General features: G+C 46.8%; 1 protein-coding gene across 2 annotated transcripts in view; it reads left to right on the top strand.

Annotated features, from left to right (window-relative positions):
* Positions 1–349: 349 nt before the first annotated feature.
* The window catches only part of Cph (BCL11 transcription factor chronophage), a 542370-nt gene continuing 522018 nt past the window's right edge, over positions 350–20701 (top strand). For both annotated transcript variants that reach the window (XM_089558315.1, XM_089558314.1), the window contains exon 1: positions 350–2264. In XM_089558315.1, the coding sequence (XP_089414441.1) occupies positions 2213–2264 (52 nt within the window). In that variant the 5' untranslated portion in view covers positions 350–2212. The remainder of the gene's footprint in view (positions 2265–20701) is intronic.

Genomic DNA, 20701 nt, shown 5'->3' with positions numbered 1-20701 from the left:
GCGGCGAAAAAGTACCGCCCTCGGGCAACGCGCTCGCCGCCGCTCGCCGCGCCGCTCGCCAGAGGGCGCCCGGTCCGCGCCGCACTCGCGGTGACCGCTGTCCCCGCGGCTGACTGTCCTCCTCTCTGCCTCTCTCCTTTTCGCTCTCTCCACTCCAGCCGCGGCCCGGCGAACGGAGAAGAGAGCGAGGAGGAAGGGAGGGGACAGCTTCGGCTTCGCTCGGCGCAACGGGAGAAGAAGCGAGAGAGAAAGGCTCGCCTGCCGCTGCTGCTGTTGCTGGAAGCAACGTGGTGGTGGGGGGAGGAAAAAAGCGAGGGGTGGAAGAAGGGGGGGTCGAAAAACGCTCCAGCCAGCGGCGAGTCGCCGTAGAGACCGCGTTGCGCGCGAGCCTTGCCGCCCGAGCTCGCGGACAAGCCCAGAGCGGGCCGGCGAGACACGCAGGACGCGCTCGCTGGTGTGCTGCGTGCTTGTGTTTTGGCTTTGGTTTTGTTGTTTTTTTGCCGCGGCGAGTGCTTTGTTTTTTTTTTTCTTTTCGCTTGACGCTCTCCGATCGACTCATCTTCTTCCTCCTCCCCTTTTGGTTCGGTGCGACGTCGTCGACGTTTGTGTGCGTGTGTCATCGTCACCGCCGTGTCCGAGAGAGCGCCGGCGACAACGTGGTTCTCCCGCCGCGCCTCGAAGACCCCGAGTCGTCGTAGGGGCCGGAGTCGTGTGGAGACAGCTGCCGTTCTTGGTGCCTAGTCGACGGTGCGCGCCGCCCAATCTTCATCAACTCGGATAGTAGTCAAAGTGTCGCGTGTGTTGTGCGCGCGGACGTGTGTGTGCTTCTTACTGGTTGTGATTGTGTTGATGTGGTCTTCAAAGCGTCCGACTGGGTTGACTTCCAGTGAACGACAAAACCCAGTGACATCGAGTTATACTCGTGGCTTCTTCATCACGTGCACTCGCGAAGGAGCTCTCCGCGAAGTTGTGCGATCTCTGACCCGCGCTTCACGCTCTCTCAACATCGCTGTGGTCCGTGTGTTGTGTTTCTCGACTGGCAAGAGTGAGTGAGGGGCGCAACGACATTTTCGTCAACACCCTTACCGCGTCGTTTGTAACGGGACCCTCCCCCGCCCACCCCTCATCAACCTCCTCGCTTCGTAAGCGGTTTAACGTCCTCCTTTCCCTCTCCAAAAGAAGTTTGCAGAAGGTGGGAAGGGAAGAAAAGTTGCCTCAAGTCGTTTTTTGTGAACCTAAGAAGAAAAAAAAGCCGAGTAGGTTCCTCACGTGTGTGACGTAACGTCACTGTGGCAGGAGTCTCAAAAACGTGTTATGCTCTAATTACTACCGGCGACATTCGTTTTTCAAACTGCCACTGGCCTCGCTACCCTCCTCTCCACCGCTGCCAAAAGAAAAGCCCTTTCCCGTCAGAAGTAAAAAAGCCGTCACTCAACGCTTGCCATGACACCCTCCTCCCCCACTGAGACGCCGGAAGGAAGGCATTTTTTGTTTGTCAGTAGTGCATATTGCTAATTTCGGAAGTTGGAAAGGTGTGATCGGCTCTTAACGCAACATCGCTGAAAAAAATAAAAAGCGTGAAAGTTGAAAAAAACGACGGAGCCGAAAGACAGTCCGGCGTCCGGCGGATCGCTTAACCGCACACGCACATACATCCAAACAAAACTAGGTAACTCAAATCAACAATCAAGGAACGATGACAGAAGCCCTGTTGTGACGTCCACGACGTTTCTGTGACTCAAAAACCTGGACGCATTGGACGCGCGGTCCTGTTTTATTCGAACCACGGCTCCCATATCAAAGCGCTTGGTCATCGGCACGAGCCTAGTTGAGCCAGTGGACGACGGTCATCGCCATCCCGTCGTCGGCCACCTCGATGTCAGCGTGACGGAGTGCGATCTCGGCGTCACGGCGACCACCCCGGGTTGTGGATGTTCGTGTCGCGAAGCCCTCGGAGTGCTTTATTTCCCACGGACAGCAGCAAGTCCGGCGACGGCAGTGCAGCGGTTCCGTCTCCACCACCACCACCATCGGCGGTGCTCCCGGTCCATCGGTCGCCGCAGGCGTCGGTGACCGCCGTTTTCTTGTGAGGGCGCAGTCCGGCAAGGGCAGAGGCCTGAAGTGGCCACGGCCAGAGGGCCGTCGCGCCCCGCCTGGACTTGTCGGCTCCGGGGTTGACGACGCCACACTGGAGGAAAGGCAGGCCGATGCCATGTCACGGCGGAAACAGGACAAGCCTCAGCCGCGGAAGCGCTCGGTCACAGGTCAGTGTCCATACGCTGTGTGCATGCGTCTGTACAGTCTCCCAACTTATGCTGATACTTTAATTCACATATATCGTACACGTTAAGATGCCTTCGTTTGCACGAATTTACTCGCTGCTTCTCTCGCGGACGGTTGCATTCAAAGAGGCATCGAAGTCGTACGAGAAAAGTAAAGGGTTTTAAGAAGGGGTGCGCTTCTGATGCTTGCAGTCCGGTATACTTGTATGGCCTGTTTGTTGAACTTACATGACTTCCACCACATCGCGCGTAGTTCAGTCCATCAATCCTCGTCCGGCCTCGTTGAGCCACTGAACAGGCACGGATGGTCCTTGTCTTCGGTCACACAGGCAGCACTCATACCGTTTCATCCAGATATTTCAGATACGAATCCAGTAATGCTGAGGATTACGTCAGTGAGTCTTGGGTACAGGACGTTTTCGGTGTAAGAGGTCTCTGAGGCCCGACTGAGTAGCGATTCTTTTCCCTCCGGGTACTTCGTTCGGAAGCACTCGCGTATGCGCGAGCTGTTCATCACGAAAGCTCGTGCATGTCACTCAGGTATCTGAGAAGTCAAATGCGAACAGAAAGATGCGTGTGGCCTGATAATGTGTATTGTCATATTCTTTACGAATTGCTGTAAAATTCTATACGAATTCCTCGCGAACACGGATAAGGCTAATCCTGTGTATTTATAGTGCATGTACTCAAGGAATGACCGCACACCACCGTGGTTCCCGCATGAGCCTTATCGGCGCGAAATCTGCTTGGCACCGAAATTGTTTCCAGTTTGCACCTAAATATGCGGCGCATGGGCGATGCATTTGTCGATTTTCAAATGCAAGGTTAAGAGTCACCCTGCAAACGACAACCTCTTCATCTTATACTTTAAGTCTCGCTTGAGAGGGCCGGCTATATAAATGTATCTTCTAAAGACGCGCGCGCGTGCGTGCGTGCGTGCGTGCGTGCGTGCGTGCGTGCGTGCGTGCGTGCGTGCGTGCGTGCGTGCGTGCGTGCGTGTTGCAGGGATGTAAGACGTCACCCGTGAAGAAGGATGGACAATTGGACGAAAATTGGTAACGGTGCACATTGGAATGTATACAGCGCAGAAAAGACGCAGGACGTACAGGACGTGCAAGACTTTTCTGTGTCCTCTTTCTGTACGTGTTGCGTTTTTTTTTTTTGTGCTGTACCTTCTAATATGAAATGTCACCCGCGAGATGAAAGTCTTACGTGTTTCGTCGCCGAACTCCAAAAATCACTGGCAGAAGTCGCCGGTGCACAAAAAACTCACTTCTTTCGCTGCGAAAAAAAGAAACTTCACTCATGCCGCTTCGTGAATGTCTCGTTATCTCTTTACCCACAACTGTCCGCTTTATTTCTTCCCATAGCCGCTTTATCTCTTCTACGTGGTAATGCTATATGCTCCGGTCATTTCACGACCGATGCCATGCTCGGTAAACTGATCGCTTATCACCTATGTTCATTGGCGACTCTCCAATGGCGATGAAAGTTATCAAGTGCTGAGTGCGATCCCACTATAGCCATCCTCTTTGCAGGCTTCGAATAACAATCGTGTATTAAAGATCTGTTTATTGTCCACTCGTTCACTGCTTGACAAAGCGTCACGTTGCCCTGATCGATCAATCAATCAGTCAACCAATATCGATAATTTAGTGAAGAGGAAGTCAATGTATCTTGACGAGGTGCCCGCGTCAGATTTGTATTGTTGTTTTCTGATTTTTTGTAATACGGCAAATCGGCAGGGGAGATTGCTAGTGCCTTACGACGTGCTGTAAGCGAGTCGCTGTCTAGGCTTTCAGTGTCATCCTATGCGTAGTAGAAACTGGCCAACGCGAGGACACCGACAGTAGTTCTTTTTCCACGCGATTGTCACTCGTTTCAGTAATACATACACAGAAAGCAAATACCCGCATGTCATATAGTAAAAGCGCGCAGGTATATTTTCTTTACGCAGAGTACACATGGCTTTCTTAATAACAGATTTACTTTCCTGTTTATACAGGTTTTTTCGTTATATTTTGCTCGCAACATCTTCTTGCAAAATTAAATATTCAAACCGTCAATTTGCGTACGAGGCGACCTCGTACTTGCGAACAACTTTTCACTCGCTGTTTCTGCCATATATAATGACTCCCTTCATCCAACGAGGTAAGAATTTTCTTCGGGACTTCGCGCCTGCGCAAGCACGGGGCTAATTATGCAATTTATTTGCTAATTACACAGTAACCTGAGTTCTAGCGCTTGCGTGCGATGTATATAGGAGAGCTTGAACGTTGAACGGCAGCGCTTTGTGCAGGTAGCTGTGCGAACACCGATAATTGGAAAGTTATTCCAGTCAGCATTGTACGTTTCGTGATTGGTTTGTAGTGCCATATTATCGTGAAATACGGCGCCTGCAATGAGAGAAAACGGAAAACGTTAAAACACAGTGTCGAGCTGTTAATGTGCTGCACTGTATACAGAATATAGACGTAACATGTGGCTGCCATTCGCTCAGCCACTCCGCGAGAATGGTTATTCCTCCATGATTCTGCACTGGCAGTGTGTTTGCACACACTGAAATTTACGAATAGCCGCAACAACTCGGCTGACAAACACTTCCAGATGTTTCGTTTCAGGTTTTCTTTTTTAAGCTTCATTTTTGCGTTACGCGGTACTGATTACGTTTTATTGCTTGTTTTAAAGAAGACTGTTCCTGACTAGTTGCATTCATGATCACCTATTTATTTATTGTCGTTTTTCTCATACTTACGGTGTGCAAAGTTGCCATTTCGAACGGCTAACCGAAACCATGTGCTCTAAATGCATCCCAAACGTGATATTCGTATCGGATATTGTGTAATAATATTAGCTAAGTACTTTATTTAAGCATACGTTGTAACGCACACCCCACACAGCGCTCGAAATGCATAGCGGCGTATACATGTTCTCAGCACTGTGCACATGTTAGAACAGTGCAAATAAAACGGTACCGCGTAGTTAAATACGGTGTGCTAAAAATTTCGTAACCATGTCTCAAGCCCACCGAAGGACCTTCAACGCTGTTTTGGGGAATCCTTTTCCCCTCTTCTACAGTTTAATGCGTTGCACATCAATTTAGGTTCAAACAGAACAAGAGTCAATGCAGTTATCGTTTAAGAATACCTACACCTCGCAACGTTACGCAGAGCTCATTTTCCAACGTTTCTTCAAAGTAGAACCAAAGTGTCGCCTTTCAGTGAAGCAGGCAGCACGCTTTAAGATCACTCACTGCAAAATCGAACTTTCCCAACAAAGCAGCCAAAAATGGTGAGTTTTGCTATATCAGTGCTTGATGGAATTAAATTTGGGTTTAGCTTATGTGCGTGGGTGAGTATTTGTGCACAGGTTTCGCATTTTTCGATGTTCTGAATTTACTTAATTTGGCAATGTTCACCACACTGTTATAGTATTTTTATAACTAAATGGACAGTATTTTTGTCTCTTTTTTTATTTTCTTAGCGTTGGGCAAGTAACGGTTAGTCATTGGAAGTTAACAGCTCTTATCCAAAGTTTTTGTAGTCTGGACATTACAGGGTTTATTGGTATATGTTCTAAAGTGCGGGGAGGAAAAAAAAAACTCCATAGGTACCTTAGACGCGACCAAAGCTGAAGTAAACGTTTCAAACCCCTCTGCACTCTGTACTCTCTGTACTCGGTGAAATCCCTGCACCTTTTCGCGTTTCTTAAGCACACACACACTTTACCCTTCACGCAGTCCCAAGAGCACTTTTTCGTATGGAAAGTTGATGAGGGATGCACACAGTGATGCGCTGGTGTTAATAAAGCCACACCTTGACACTTAGAATAACACAGCAGATGCTGTAACCAGTCCCGAAAGGGTGCTGTAGCCGTAAGTCTGTTATAAAGTTAGCCGGCGAAATAAGGAGGGGCGAACGAAAACAATGAATCTCCTCGGTGAACTTAAAAGAAAGCGTCTGGTTTTGCTTGTTTCTTTGTGCGCTATAACTACTCGCTGCCTTGTCTCAGGACTTTTAGATGCTAGGCTGACTTGTGGATGCTAGGCCGGATGCGACAGGTTCGAAAGCGAAGTTGCCCATGTCCGAAGATTTGGGTGTAATCAATCCGGACTCTACAGTGTTTTTTTTTTTACGCAATCAGGAACGATAGGAGTGATCGCTTTTGTCCGCTGGTGCCGATTCAAGAGTTCAAATTTTACCTTCTTGTGTTTTGAAATCCGTTTTCTAATATCATCCACCGAATCATTCCTGATGTAAGGCGGAAAACAGGCTGCGTCAGTATTTCCGATTACATACAAAGCAACCAACTGATCAATTTAATCACTCAGTCTTCGTCTAAGCAGGAATGTCTAAATTTGTGGATTATGACGCGCAGTATAGGGCAAGGTTCCTTATTAATTTGAACCGCCTGCGGCTCATAACCGTGCTAAGAAGTTTCAGTGAAAGGGCATTTTTGTATTTCGCCTCCGTCGAAGTGCAGCCGCCCGCTGCCGATATCGAAGTATCGAAACCGCGACCTTGACGCCACATTTCAAAATTCTATGCTTAAAATGTGACGCAAGAAGCCTTTCCTGCTTTCACTAAAAATTGCATCTGGGAAAAACAATTGAGCAGTTAATTATCAGAAACACCAGAAGTTGCGATTGTATGATTATAAAGCATCATTAATTATGAATGAGACTGCGCCGCGTGTCTTTAGACCGATTTATGGCGTTCACTTACTGCAAGCACTTCATAGAGACCACAACTGTGGGATCCGTGCAGCTCAGAAATCGCCTCTCCGGCGCAATTTGAATTTCATCGCCTTTTCGTCTGTTCGCAGGGATTTGGGCGTGTTTGTATAGCCGACGTGTCCCAGTCTCCTTTCCTTCTATTGTCGCCTCTCGTGCTGACTGCTGGCTGTATGTCACGCCAATCATCAGCCGACTTTCGCAATTTTACGACTGTTTACGATTTGAGTGGTTTGATATTTCAAATGCATCTTGATCAATTCAGTTGGCTTCAACATCACCCCGTGGCATAACGCGTGCAACGTTATGCGCGCTCTGTATCTGTAGAAGCGGGGATGTCAGATGCTTCATGCATGGTGGAGAATTTTAAGAGAATTTCCTGTTTACATATGCAAATTCGCTTACCGCGCCTCGGGCTATACGTCAGCGCTTTGGGTATAAAGAAGAAAAGTTCCTTGATCGTATCACTTGCTATGCTACCTGTATGGACCATGTATCGAAAACCGGCTTTCTGAGTGGAGAAAATTTCGTCGGTTACCTGAGTGTCACGATATTCGACAGTCAGATGAATTACTCAGAGGGTGGGACTTTGATTATTTTTTTTTCAACGACATGCTTTGTAAGTGGCAGATGAAAGATGCGATCAACCAGCTGCTTCTTTCTTTTGTACCACCTTGTCTGTGGTAAACCATAACCTCCCGTCTAGCATTTACAGCCTCTACGCCTTTCATTAATATCCAGTCCGTATAAAAGGACACATGCTAAGAACTCAGCGGAAAGCAACACATGGGGGGGGGGGGGTAGTCGCATTGCAAACAAAACGCATAACCATTGCTTGCTTCGTCACCACTTATAGTCCAGTTATATACTCCGTATTTTTATTTCTTTATTTTTGTTTTTTTCAGACAGACCACCTTTGCGTAAAATCGCTGCCGCTCGCCGTTAAAGCGAAGCGTGCGTTCGCGTAGCTCTCCTGCGCAGCTTGAAGAACGCGTTTCTTTATTCACAGCCGCGTCCTCCTCGCAAAGAAAGACTGCAGATACGTTGCCTCACTTCGCGGTTCTCCCTTCCCGCACCTTCCGTTTTCTCCTGCTGTGCCGAGAGCAATATATATATATATATATATATATATATATATATATATATATATATATATATATATATATATATATATATATATATATATATATATATATATGCTCAGGGAAATGATATTTGCGATTGCCTGATTTCTTTTCGTCGTCACTGTCTTGATTTTATTTCAAGTGATTTAAAAGAATAAATTTTGTAATTGACGCATTTTTTAAAATACTTTATTTTTTATGTCTTCCTTCTAACAACCTCTATTTCAAGTACTACACGAAACCATTTTTTTTCTATTTTTTCCGAGAGAGAGCAAATAGAATTTTCTTTCATCGTCCAGTGCAGTCAACTGAGCCTTTACTACAGCTCTTTCAAAGAGCGATGTACGTGTTGGATTAGGGGAGGCAATACGTTTGGTAGCAGTTGTTTTGCTGGTGGGGCAAGTCAGCTCTACCAAATAGTACTGAGGAAGCCGCTGTTGAAGAAGGTGGTGCTATATGTCGAGAGTAGCGGTCATGCGCGCGGCCACTACCCGACCCTGTGTGCTTCTGATGGGCGCTTTGTGTTAGGGAGACCTAACACAAGATCATCAATGCTCTTTTATGTTTCCTTTCTGGTTCTTGGACTGTCCAGACATGGGTGCTTGACACAACTGCAGTTCATCTGTGCGGCCCATAAAACACAATTCATTAACGAAGCAGCTGGCTCGGAGCTCAATTAAGGTGAATCGCGCTTCTATTACGAGAAGGTGAGCGGTATTGTGAACATCTTTACGACTCGAGCTATGGGCTGGTATAGAATCGTCCCTTCAGCGTTTTTGATGACCACTCGTTTCACGCTCAGATTATTATAGCACTGCGTTAAGGACAGCACATTCTTGAATTCGCTTGGTTCGACGTCAAGAGCATCGATGTTAAAATATGTGCCTTACTCTATACGTCCGATAATTTAGCGCACTGTAGTTTTACGCTGAATGTACACCACTTAAGCATCATAATCCTAAAGCATAAGGTTATTATGATTCATTTTCCTCCTTTGGATGTCTAATAAATCCACACATCTTTCTTAAGAAAGCTTATTTCATCACTGATTTCTTTTGCGAGCCCTTCTCAAGATCATCATGCGTCGATGTAAATAAACCGTCGTATTTCTTTAGAATTTTGGAGGTGGTGTGCATTTGACATGCATTTAACAGTATTTTTCACCGCTACCCGGGCGCCTTTTGCGTTTCGCCGCCATCGAAACGCGGCTCAGCCGTGTTTCGATTAAGGCGAAACGCAAAAGGCGCCCGTGTGCTGTGCGTTGTCAGTGCACGTTAAAGACCTCCCCAGGCGCACGAAATGATTCCGGAGCCCTCCACTACGGCACCTCCTTCTTCATTTCTTCTCTCACTCCCTTCTTTATCTCTTCACTTAGGGCGTTCAGGAGTCCACTGACATGTGAGACAGATACTGCGCTATTTCCTTTCTTCAAAAACAAATTTTCATTTTTTTTAATGTGCGGCCAATTAAAATAGAAGTAGAGATCATAACAGCCCAAAACTTTGGTTTCAAATTGTCGCTTTACATTCTCAACGCTTTAATATAACAAAGCACCTCATGATAGCCATATCCTAGTGATGTCTATATTCGCTAGTAAATCCAATGGTAGTCTGTTACAGTCTGTTAATCTTTGATGGAAAAATGCAGTTTAAAAGATAAGTGCTCTAGCGCAGTAAAAACTCAATTTTTTTTAACTGCGTTCACTTGTTAAACCCTTAGAGTCTGTTTTTATGTCTGGGTCGGGACTAATTCATAAATTATAATTTCTCTGGGAAAAACAAAAACTTCTGCTCCAGAATTTCACAACTTCGACTGGTTGTCATTTAAATCTCCCCCTCCATCCTAGTTCATAGAAGCAATAACTGGTGGTGTAGGGCTGTTACTGTGTTTCGTAAAAATCAGTGCGAAAAAGCCGATTTTATTTTGGTTTCCTCAAAGTCTCAGCTATCGACTTGAATTTCGTGATATTTCTACGTCAGCTGTCATGTGGTGTTTAAATAATCGGCCTGGTCAACGCCCAATCGGTTTATAGAATCAGTAATGTACAGACGTATTCGAATTTAAAAGCTGCTTCGTATTGCCAGTAGTATCCTTTTTTTTTTTAAGTAAACTGTTCTAAACTAGCAACTAGCTGTACTTCATTGCGTACCATAACAAGTTCAACTTCTGCAGCATGAGATAGTGTTGTGTTGGTTGTTTTTTCTTTTGCGAAAAGAAAAATGTCCTGCTAATATTTCTCTCGGCATCTGTGCGGACGCATGGTTCCCCGTATACAGCCAGGGTGGTCTGGGCGGACGTTGATATCGAGCGAATAAAGGCTCCGGTATTTTCCAGCCACTTCCTTTCGCCCGCAAAGTCCAGGCAGATACGATAAAGGAGGCCAACTTTTGAGTCTAGTGCAGCTGAAAAGGAGTTCGCTCTCTGTCTTGAGCAGTTCCCTTTCTTTAGAGATGGTGGCGTTCTGGCCGCAAGCTGTTCACGAATATGCCAGGGCGCAACTCTGTGAGGCAACTATAGCTTGGATTGTCATGCATGTTGACAGCGATTGAGTTAAGCCAACCTTTTTATTCACATTACCTACGCGCTGTACGCTCATATTTGATTTAGCCTGAACCCACATGTGCCTCCAAATTCTGCGCGATGACATTTTTCCAGTGATATCGCCCAGCCCCTGTAGTGCGTATTTTAATACCTAGGGCAAATGCGGGCGAAGTGGGGTGGAATTTTTTTTACCGTTTTCTTTGCACTGAAATTATTGCTAAGTTTTTCGCTGCCTGGTAGATACAAAGCTCAATTCATTTGAGTAGTCTCCACGCATTATTAACGATATATCAACAACAAGGGCAAGACACATGTAATTTATCACACAGCTTCATTTAGGTTATAACGTTATGAGCGCGGCAAAGCTTTGCCAAGCATCACTGTCATCTCGGGCGTTAATGTGCAAGATATTACTCTAAGCATTCTGCCCCTCTGTAGTCACGAAATGCGTTTCCTGAGGAGACGTATTACGCAGCGTTGAAATCGGAAGGGAAATTATCACTTGCCTGTAGTGTCCCTTTCTTGCACCCTAACAACTGTATGATGTAGAGCTCTTCGATCAAGCCAGTTGCGAAAGTCCTCGTGGGAGCCCCGTAGTGAAACCCCCGGGAGTCTTATTGGGTCAGAACTCAGGCTGAAGCTACTGTCGCGCCGTCTTTGAGTAATAAAATAAGTTATGTACAAGTTACGCACTCTGAGATGGTTGATAACCATTGCAGCGCCTGGTAACAAAATTAGTGAAACAGACGTAGGAACAAACGTTCATAAGCATTACACTCCAAGAGAAAAATTTACAGCGGAAACATACAATACATTTCAGATCATCTGAAGTTCATGACGACGAACGCTCGTTTTCCTTCCTCCTTCTTTTTTATTTTCCTTTTTCTTTTTCTTCCGTTTTCTGTTTGCTGCTCCTAGCTAGCGCCTCCGTATTGGCAACGGGGCAATGACGGGATGTTAAGTTGAGTTTTCCATCTGGTATGGTCGGGCATCTCTAATATGACTAACGGCGTCGTGTTACGTCGTAAGTGAAAACTTCGGCCTGTGCGTAGTTCCACAATGCCTAAATTAATGTTGCCCTGGCCAGGCGCTCCTGGGGTGTAATGGCATGACGGCCGGACAGAGGGCGCTGCCAACCAAATGTCATCTGTAGTCTCCGTTTTCTATGTTGGCGTGCGAGTTGGTCGGAGTGGTAGGGTTGGGCTCAGGCAGAGCTCTTTGATCATTCCAGTCGCGAAACTTCACCTAGATACCTGGATATCCACGGCGGCCACAATGCGGGGATAACCGACTTATGCGTCAGCCAGAAGCGGCAAATAAACTATGTCGCCTTTCGTAGTCATTAACTTCAGAAGCGCTGAAATGTATTACTTGTTATAGCTTTTAATTTACCTCTCAGTCTGTTACGCCAATACATTTTTACTGCTGCATCTTTTACTTTGGTTTTGTTCCCAGCCACCACCGCGGTTATTAGCCATCGCGAGTTCGTAACGTGTACACATTTGCTTTAGTTGCTCACAGGTGTCGCGACAATCAACTAACCTAAGAGAGTTGAGCCAATCATAACACCGGATTTAAATACGCGACCATATTAGGAGTTTGGCATATGATATAACCGAAGAGCTCCGCGTTATGGTACACCAGTCGTTGGCATTTCTTCGCCAGTTTTTATGGCGGGAGGGGGAGTGAAAAGTGTGCAAGTTCTCTTTCTTTTTTTTTTTATTCTTTTCACATACTCGGATATCCATGACTTGGATAAACCGGGTTCAGAGACGACAGGAGGTCACGGGACTTTCTGCTGGCTTGATATTGTTACGGTGCATAGTCGTGAGGCGAAGAGGACGTTGTTTGGACGCTCGGCAGTTGACGACGACGAGGACGTGGCAGTTGGTGCTTAGGGTGACTTTATTTGGTGTGCCTTCTGACTGCCGCCTGTCGCGTCTGCTGCTGAGCTAACCCCCGTAATATTTGGTGGAGGTGCGGGGTGGAGGTGCTCAGCTAACCCGCGTAATAATATCACGCTGCCATGCCATACCTCAAGCAGGCTTCGCGAGGCATCTGCTCGCAAATCTAGTCATCATTGTGTTTGATTATATTAAGAACGCAAGAAACAATGACGCGACGTAGTCATGGCTACACGAGAACACTCTATTACTAATTGCAGGATACTCAGGACGACAGCCAACAATGAGATCCATTTACCACGCGCAGAGACGCGTGTAATGTATTCCACGTGGTTCGAGAAAGGTTAAGGCACTCTCGGTTTTTCTCGGAGGAGCTCAGTCAACCGCATGGTGACTGCCTTCCCTGTAAACGTCTTTGATAGAGCATTGATATGGTTCCTACGAGGATTTGTGTTGCACTGAAGGCAGATATTTAATTTGCCTATAGTCCATCAACATGACATCAAATTTACGCAGAATGTTCTATGATGTCTGACCTTCAGTTTGCCACTAAGCCTTTTCATATACGCTCGAGAAAAATCCTTCATTATAATTATCTACATCATTATCTTCATTATCTACATCAGTGATCATCATTATCATTATTATGTATCATTATCTACAAAACTGCCGTTACTCGCACACGATCGAGCAGCTTAAACATGTGCTATTCTGCCTCCACATCAGTTATTTTGAAAAAAAATTGGCTCCCATTGCAGTTCCAGTCATTTAGTTAGGATACAAAAAGAAAAACAGACGCAATGATTTCGCTTCAAGAGGCACTTTTTGGGCCAGGTAAACTGAAATATCATACTTAATCCGTCCTTCCAGGTGCAAGTTGCTTCTCTCGGTGTGAAAAAGGGGTAATTTATGATTTGATTGAAATCTGGAGTGACTCGCAAGTAACAGCGCTTTAGCTAAAGGATATCCAGTGGCTTGGAGTTGTAATTAAGCAACATACCGATTGCACAAGCAATTACGCTGGGCCACGGCCGCCGCGATGCAACCTGGGAGTTGTGGTACTACTTTTGGCGGCCGCGACGGCGGAACGCGTGGTATACGCGAGAGAAGCAGTCCTGGTCAACTCATGGTGTTTCGTTGCATGCTTGCTGTGTTTGTAAGGCAGGTGGCTTAATTTCATCAGCCCCAGGGCCGCGACAGCAGCACCTAGCAGAGAGCCCGGGATTTCGTTTTCTTCTCGCAAAAAAAAATAAAAAAAAATAAAGTAAAAGCGCGAGAGGTCCTCAAAAGAGCGCGTACAAGCTAGTGCGAGAGACAGCTGAGAAGTTCTATTCAGGGCATTTAGCTGTCTCCTGCCTGTAGGTGAGAGCACTTTGGCAATCGAAAATTTTCACCTCAAGGTATTAATGCACTTTACGCACTCAATTGTAGCGAGGATTTGACTAGTTCCACCATCGCACTGCTTCGTCAAGTCGTCTGTACATCGACTTCTGCCCGATGTAAGATTGCGGGTGAAGAACTGCGTGAATGTGTATGTCATCTGCACGATTCCACATTGCATGAGTGCTTGATGAGCGTGTTCACTTCTCTTTTCTCATGTTTGCACAGTAGCGATAGTGTTTTTACAACTTCAGGAATGCGAAAGAATGTCCACAGAGGCGTGGAAATGTTGACTAGTTCTTAATATTTTGTGGCCAATCAATTTTTCCCCATACGTAATACTGGGCTTCCAGCAACGTTCGACTTATGTCAGAATATCCCCTGCGTCTTACTCAGTAGTTTTCGCAATACGAAAGAAAACAGGACCAACAAGTTGGCGCGCAATTGCAGCGGTATGTGCAGCCATCAGTCAACGCGTTCAGGTTAACAGTGAGAAAAAAGGCAAGTCACGAAGCAGGGGCCTGGCAGCTAAGATTATGTTATTGTAACGTTAAAAAATTTTGCTGCGTTATTACTCGCTCAGAAATCCACTTAAAAGTGTCGACAGTAATAATCATTCCATCCCATTGTTTTGCACTTTAAATCTCCTTGATTTGCTCATCATTTCATATCTTACACTGAATACACGCGTTTGTCGCAAATAACAACTGTATTTGCAGAAAACGGCATGGCTCGTTCGTACTGCCCGCTTTCATGATGGCAAGCCCCCAAACCACTTATTGAATATTTTTGTTCGTTTCAGTAAACAGAAAGAGAAAAACAAAAAGCGCACTACTTTAAAAAAAAAAAAAAGAAGGATGCCACTGAAGTAACAAAGACAACGAACGTTTTATGGCAGGTAAATACCTCGATGGACATGTGAAAACTAACAGGGCAAATAACGTGGCAAAAAAAAAAGGTTGATTGTCTAGGGGTGCAAAAACGCGCGTATGAGCACGCGTAAGAACGTACTACTTGCAAAATGTGCGAAGTGACGGTCAAGCGTATGTTCATCGTAAACGGCATCATTTTAACTGAGAAGGTTCGAGTGACGTGGGCAACGTCGCCGCCGTATAGTCACGCCAGTCTTCCAGTTGTAGCAGTTACAGCCCACTCAAAGCACTACATGATGCAATTTGCACCGCATCCCCAGCAACCTCAAAGTGATGCCTCTGGCTCCTTTAGCGAAACGCAGTAGATGTCACGACGGAAAGGCGAACGGATCTAAGGCCATTCAAGGCGCCGAGAGCGCGGTGTCACCATACAGCCGTGAGGGACTTCATCAAAGATGGTTGCTTGGCTGCTTCTGGTAAGCTCGCGCATGCGCAATGGGCTTCCAGAAATCAGTCTATTGTGTATATACTCTCGCAATGCTCGTGGATTCAGCATTGCTAGCAACATGTCCAACATTCTTTGACAAAACATTTCAGTATTGCAAAACTGTAAAGTACTCGTATGGAAATATTAATTTAATGGTCCATTCCTGCCATCTGTAGCAAAATCTCTCTTTTGTAGCGTTTCTATCGCTCGCATCGAGGAGTTAAGACTGTCATAGAAGACCAATGGGGAACGCTTTTGAGCATAGCAAAAACGTTAATACACAAAAAAAAAGAAACAATGAAAGCCTGCTGACGAGATTTGCGGATATATTGATTGTGGTAGCTAAATCTTGCAGTATATGAAAAAATTGCGTTCGTAAGATCTTTCCTGTTGAAACATGCTTTTGTCCAGAATTCTTGGGCATGGTACTCCACTCGGAAATTCCAACTGGCCCCCCACAGAGTTTCCTAATATTACCTATAGTAGGATACAACTTAAAAAACAGCAGTTGCTAACACTGGGCCGCGGTCCGCGGCGTCCTGTATTACTCCGCTGGCCGATCGCAACTGTAAACAAACCCAGCTTTTTAATGTTTGACTACATCAAGCAATCCAAGTATCAAAATTCTAAAGCACATAAGTTTTTTCTTGTGCTAAGCTTCTTGCTTACGTAACAAGAAACGTCTGAGCAGTGCACTACTTTTTCGTCGCGGAGGAATTCTGTGCGCGGAGGCTGAATGTGGGCGGAGCTTCACTGCAGACTTTAAGTTGTATCCGAGAGGGAAAACTGGTGGCGCTGCTCTTCATCGACCACGGAGAGGCGCAGGAATGCCGGGAAGATGAGGTTTCGTACTTGACTTGGCTATTGTTGGGCATGAAACGTGGATTTAGCCGTAACAATACGACTCTTCTCGCGGCAGACCTAAAAAAAAAATGCGGTGTAAGTTTCTATACCAGCGTAACAGTGTATCAATCTGCGAGCAGACGAGAGCCAAAAGGCGTAGCTGCCTACTTCAAGGCAGTATCCTTGTTTTAAGGCGGAAGCCTTTAATGCCTCATCGTTGTAAGCAGGAGCTGTCGACAAGAAATGTCACGCTTTTCAGTTGGTCGAAACATTCGTAACGTCACAGTGCGCGAATTTCAAACGGGGCCAATTGTACTTTGGCTACTAACCATGCAACCAAGTAAAGGGATCGTATAGTGATGTTCCAAGTAAGTTTGAGTTTAGTTAATTGCTTACTTAACCAATTAGTCAAATTAACCTTTCTAGTCAGGCCAGATAAATAACTTAAACCGAGTAAGAAATTGGCCGAGCTCGGGAATCGAACCCCGGTCTCCGGAGTGCGAGTCGAGCACATTACCACTCCGCTATGCCAGCTCGATGGTTTGGAATGAACAAAGGTGCGTTATAGTGAATACGGTGTCTTCGTTCACTCCCATCTTCCTCCCTTCATGTTACGGCGAGGTTCAGGTGTGCACCGAGATATGCGAGACAGATACATTTCCTTTCCTCAAAAAACAATTTACTGACGAGCAAGGCGTATTTGTCCGCGTTTGAGATTGGTCCAAATTGTCGTGATGTCACCACGCGCGAATTTTGACGGGTGTCCCCCGAAATATGTGAGACAGTGAGTGAGTGAAGAAACTTTATTTCCGCCAGAAGAAGACCCGTGCTCCTCCGGGTCCGCACGCAGGCGTCCGGGGAGGGGCAGCTTCGCAGCTGGAAGACTAGCAACGGTATAGTCGCGCAGCTTCTGCTGCCAGGCGGGTAGCGTATCGTTGTATGCTAAGGTCGGCACTTCTGAGTATGGTCTCCCATTCCTCTGCATTATTGATTCTGCCATATCCTGGGGCACTGGGGCATCTCCATAGTATGTGTTCGAGTGTAGCGGTATGCCCGCAGAACTCGCACACCTCCGCATCCTCCCTCGTGTCACCTCCTGTCCAGCTCCTCCAGAGCGGGGATGCGAAGTTTCTAGCTTGGAGTCTTTTACTGCGCAACTTTCTTTCGTCAAATACAATTTTCGACTAGTGCTACTGATATATGCGAGACAGTTAATGCGTAATTTCCTTTCCTCAAATACAATTTTCATTTTCTTCATTACGGCCCCTCTTTCTTCTTTCACTCCACTTCCTCCCTTCCTGTACAGTGCGGCTCAGGTGTCCACCGACAGAGAATTACTGCGCCATTTACTTTTCTTAAAAAGCGTTGCGTTCAAGTAGTAGTAGTAGTAGAAAACTTTTATTTAGATCTTTTAAGAGATTCGCGGATTCGAAGCCTCCGTCGTCTTTCGTGGCGCCGGCGACTTGAGGCTTCTCTTCAGCAAGGTTGGGCCCCTAGTCCAGGGCTCCACTGAGTCGCGCTGCATCAGTAGCGTGCCGCACTAAGGCCCTTTGGGCCGCGAGCTCGCTGCTGGTGAGCCGGCTCTCCCATTGCTCCGCACTCGGGAATTCGTGTTGGTGGAATGCTTTATTTCGTTCGCACTCCCATGTGATGTGGTATAGTGTGGGTGTGTCGCCGCACCAGGGGCAGTTTGCTCTGTATTGTGTTGGTGACATCTTGTTATAGATGTACAAGTTGGGGAAGGAGTTTGTTTGTAGCCTACGCCAGCCGACTGCTTCCTCCCTCGTGAGGGCTTTGTGTGGTGGTGGGTACTTGAATCTAGTCCCTCTGTATAGTTGTAATGTCTCTGTGTATCCCCCCTCGCATGCTAGTAGCTGAAGCTCCAGAACATCTGACATGCCTGCTCGGTATGTAAGCCCTCGAGCTAGGCTGTCTGCTGTTTCGTTCCCCGCTACGCCTGCGTGGCCTGGGACCCAGATTATGTGTTGTATGGGTGTCTTCTCAGCAGAGGCTGCTGCCCCACTGATTATCCTGAGGGCCATGCCGCTAATTCTGCCCTTCGTATAGTTTTTACACGTGTCTTTCGAGTCTGTTAAGATGTTTAGGGATCGGCCTTTCCTATAGCCTTCTGCTACCGCCAGCGCGACGGCAATTTCCTCGGCCTCCGTTATGCCCACGACCTCCACTGAGGCGCATGTGGCCATGTCTCCTGTGCTATTAACTACCACCGTAGCGGCTAAGCGCTTCCCTGCATGTACGTACATGGAGGCGTCCGTATAGACTGTGTTCTCTGATCGGCCTAGCCTCCTTTCTATCTGCTCGGCCCTTGCTTTTCGTCTGTCCTCGTGTAGGTTAGGATCCATGTTTTTAGGCAGGGGTCCTACATTAAAGGTCTTTCTAAGGTCGTCCGGTACGTCCGCGTATCTGTCTATGAGTCCGCACGTGTTCCGACCCAACCTTCTCAGGAGCGCCCTTCCCGTAGAGGAGCCTCTGAGTCTGATGAGTTGTGCCCCCAATTGAGCCTCGGCAAGCTCATCGAAGGTATTGCTGATTCCGAGTTGGAGTAGCTTCTCGTTTGATGCGTTTCTGGGCAGGTGTAGAGCAATCTTGTATGCCTTCCTGAGAATACAGTCGGCTTGCTCTCGCTCCGCCTTTGTTGTTGCGTGGTAGGGCAAGGAGTACATAACTCTGCTAACGATTAGGCTGTTGACGAGTTTGAGGGTATCTTCTTCTTTCATCCCGTACCTTCTCTGAGAGATTCTACTGATCATTCTGCCAACCTGCTCCGCGGCTCTTCTCAACAGGCTGATGGTATGGCTGCATTTTCGGCTGCTCTGCAGCCACATGCCTAGGATTCGCACCATGTTCTGTTCTTGGATCAGTTGCCCCCCTAGAACTACTTCCAGCGAGGCTTTGGTCAAAAGGCAAGGCATCGCGCCGAACGGGTGGTGGCGTTCAATGGACTCCGTGGCAGCGCTACAACACGCTGTCGCGTTCCACTCCTAAAGGCGAAGCTTAAGCGTCATTAATTGGCAGTTAATTAATGCACCAACAAAATGTGAAGTGAACAATCGTGTAGCAGAATGCATCACTCAGGCTTTCGCCTTTCAGCACTTTAGCCGCTAAAGTTCCTCGTAATTTTTCGGTCCAGCACTAGCCAAGGCAAGTAAGAAACCTTGTCTTCGCGGCATTCCTGCCATGGATTAAGTGCTCTTTAAGCACCTTGTACAGATTTTGACGCCGGCGGTGGCGCCCTTCGTAATATAGAGAAACTTTGCTGGTGCCTGTGCGGCCGGTCGCTTATCTTTGCCCCAGCCATTGGACTTGATTTGAAAGGAACGCTGGGAACAGATTGAATTGCGTTTGTATCGGTTGGTTGGTTTATTGGGGTTTAACGTCCCAAAGCGGCTGAGGCTATGAGAGACGCCGCAGCCGCTTCATAGCCTCAGCCGCTTTGGGACGTTAAACCCCAATAAACCAACCAACCGATACAAACGCAATTCAATCTGTTCCCAGCGTTCCTTTCAAATCAAGTCCAATGGCTGGGGCAAATATAACGGTAATTGCCGTGCTCAAATCGCACAGAAATTACTTTCCCTGAAACCTCAGCAGTTTAAAGCTAAAAATGGCCAAGAAATTAAATGCACGTGTCTCCGCCACTAGATTTTCGCACGCGAGCTCCGGTGCATCAAGACATTTTTTCTGCCTTTCCTGAGGCTAGGCTGCACCTCCATGCACTCAAGAATGGGGTAACTGTCCCTATTTCCGTCATTGCGTCGCAACTTTGAATCGAGTTATGGAAAAAAATTTTCCATCAAATTTCTCAGCGATAAATGTGTCTCCTGCTGCCAGACAGGTGTCAACACAGCCAGAAAGAGCCATATAATACATTTTTACTATGAACAAAAATTAGATTGAATAGTCCACAGTATCTTTTTAAACGACACAAAAGATCTCCAGGTGGTCGGAATTACCCTACAGCTTTCCACTGCATCACGTATATTTCTCTCTCTCTCCTGTCACTCCTGCCGTCCTCCGTTCCCTCACGACTTAGTGGAGGTGTCCACCGAGAAGTGAGACCATTACTGCTCGATTTTCTGCCTACAGAACCGATTTTCGCAACAACCGGCACCACGCTCTTTTCGGTAAACAGAACGCGAATTCTTGTTCGCCTGAACGTGTAGGTTCGTGCGTAGAAGACCACCAGCTGGGGTCTACGTTTTCCCAGCCACTCGTGCATGTTGCCAGGCTCCTATTATCTTTTCGAAAATGTTTTCTTTTTTTTTCTAACTGCGTTTTTTTTCTGCTCGCACAAGCATGTGTCTGTACGTGTGTTGCTGTGTTGCAAAGAGCCCGTTGCTGCTGGCGCCACTCGTGCTTGTGCGCTGCGCTTTGTCTCCCCATTCGCTGTGCGGAACAGTTGCCGGCTTTCGTTTTCTTTCTTTTTCTCCTTTCGTGCACCTTCCTTTCCATTCCCCAGAAGTCGGCAACAGCAACAGGTCGCCCCACATGTCGCAGTGCTTCTTCTGTGATCGT

Source organism: Amblyomma mixtum, chromosome 8 (assembly GCF_055824585.1).
Source record: "Amblyomma mixtum isolate Tamu chromosome 8, ASM5582458v1, whole genome shotgun sequence".
Classification (NCBI taxonomy): Eukaryota; Metazoa; Arthropoda; class Arachnida; order Ixodida; family Ixodidae; genus Amblyomma; species Amblyomma mixtum.
This window is presented reverse-complemented; position numbering and strand designations above follow the sequence as displayed.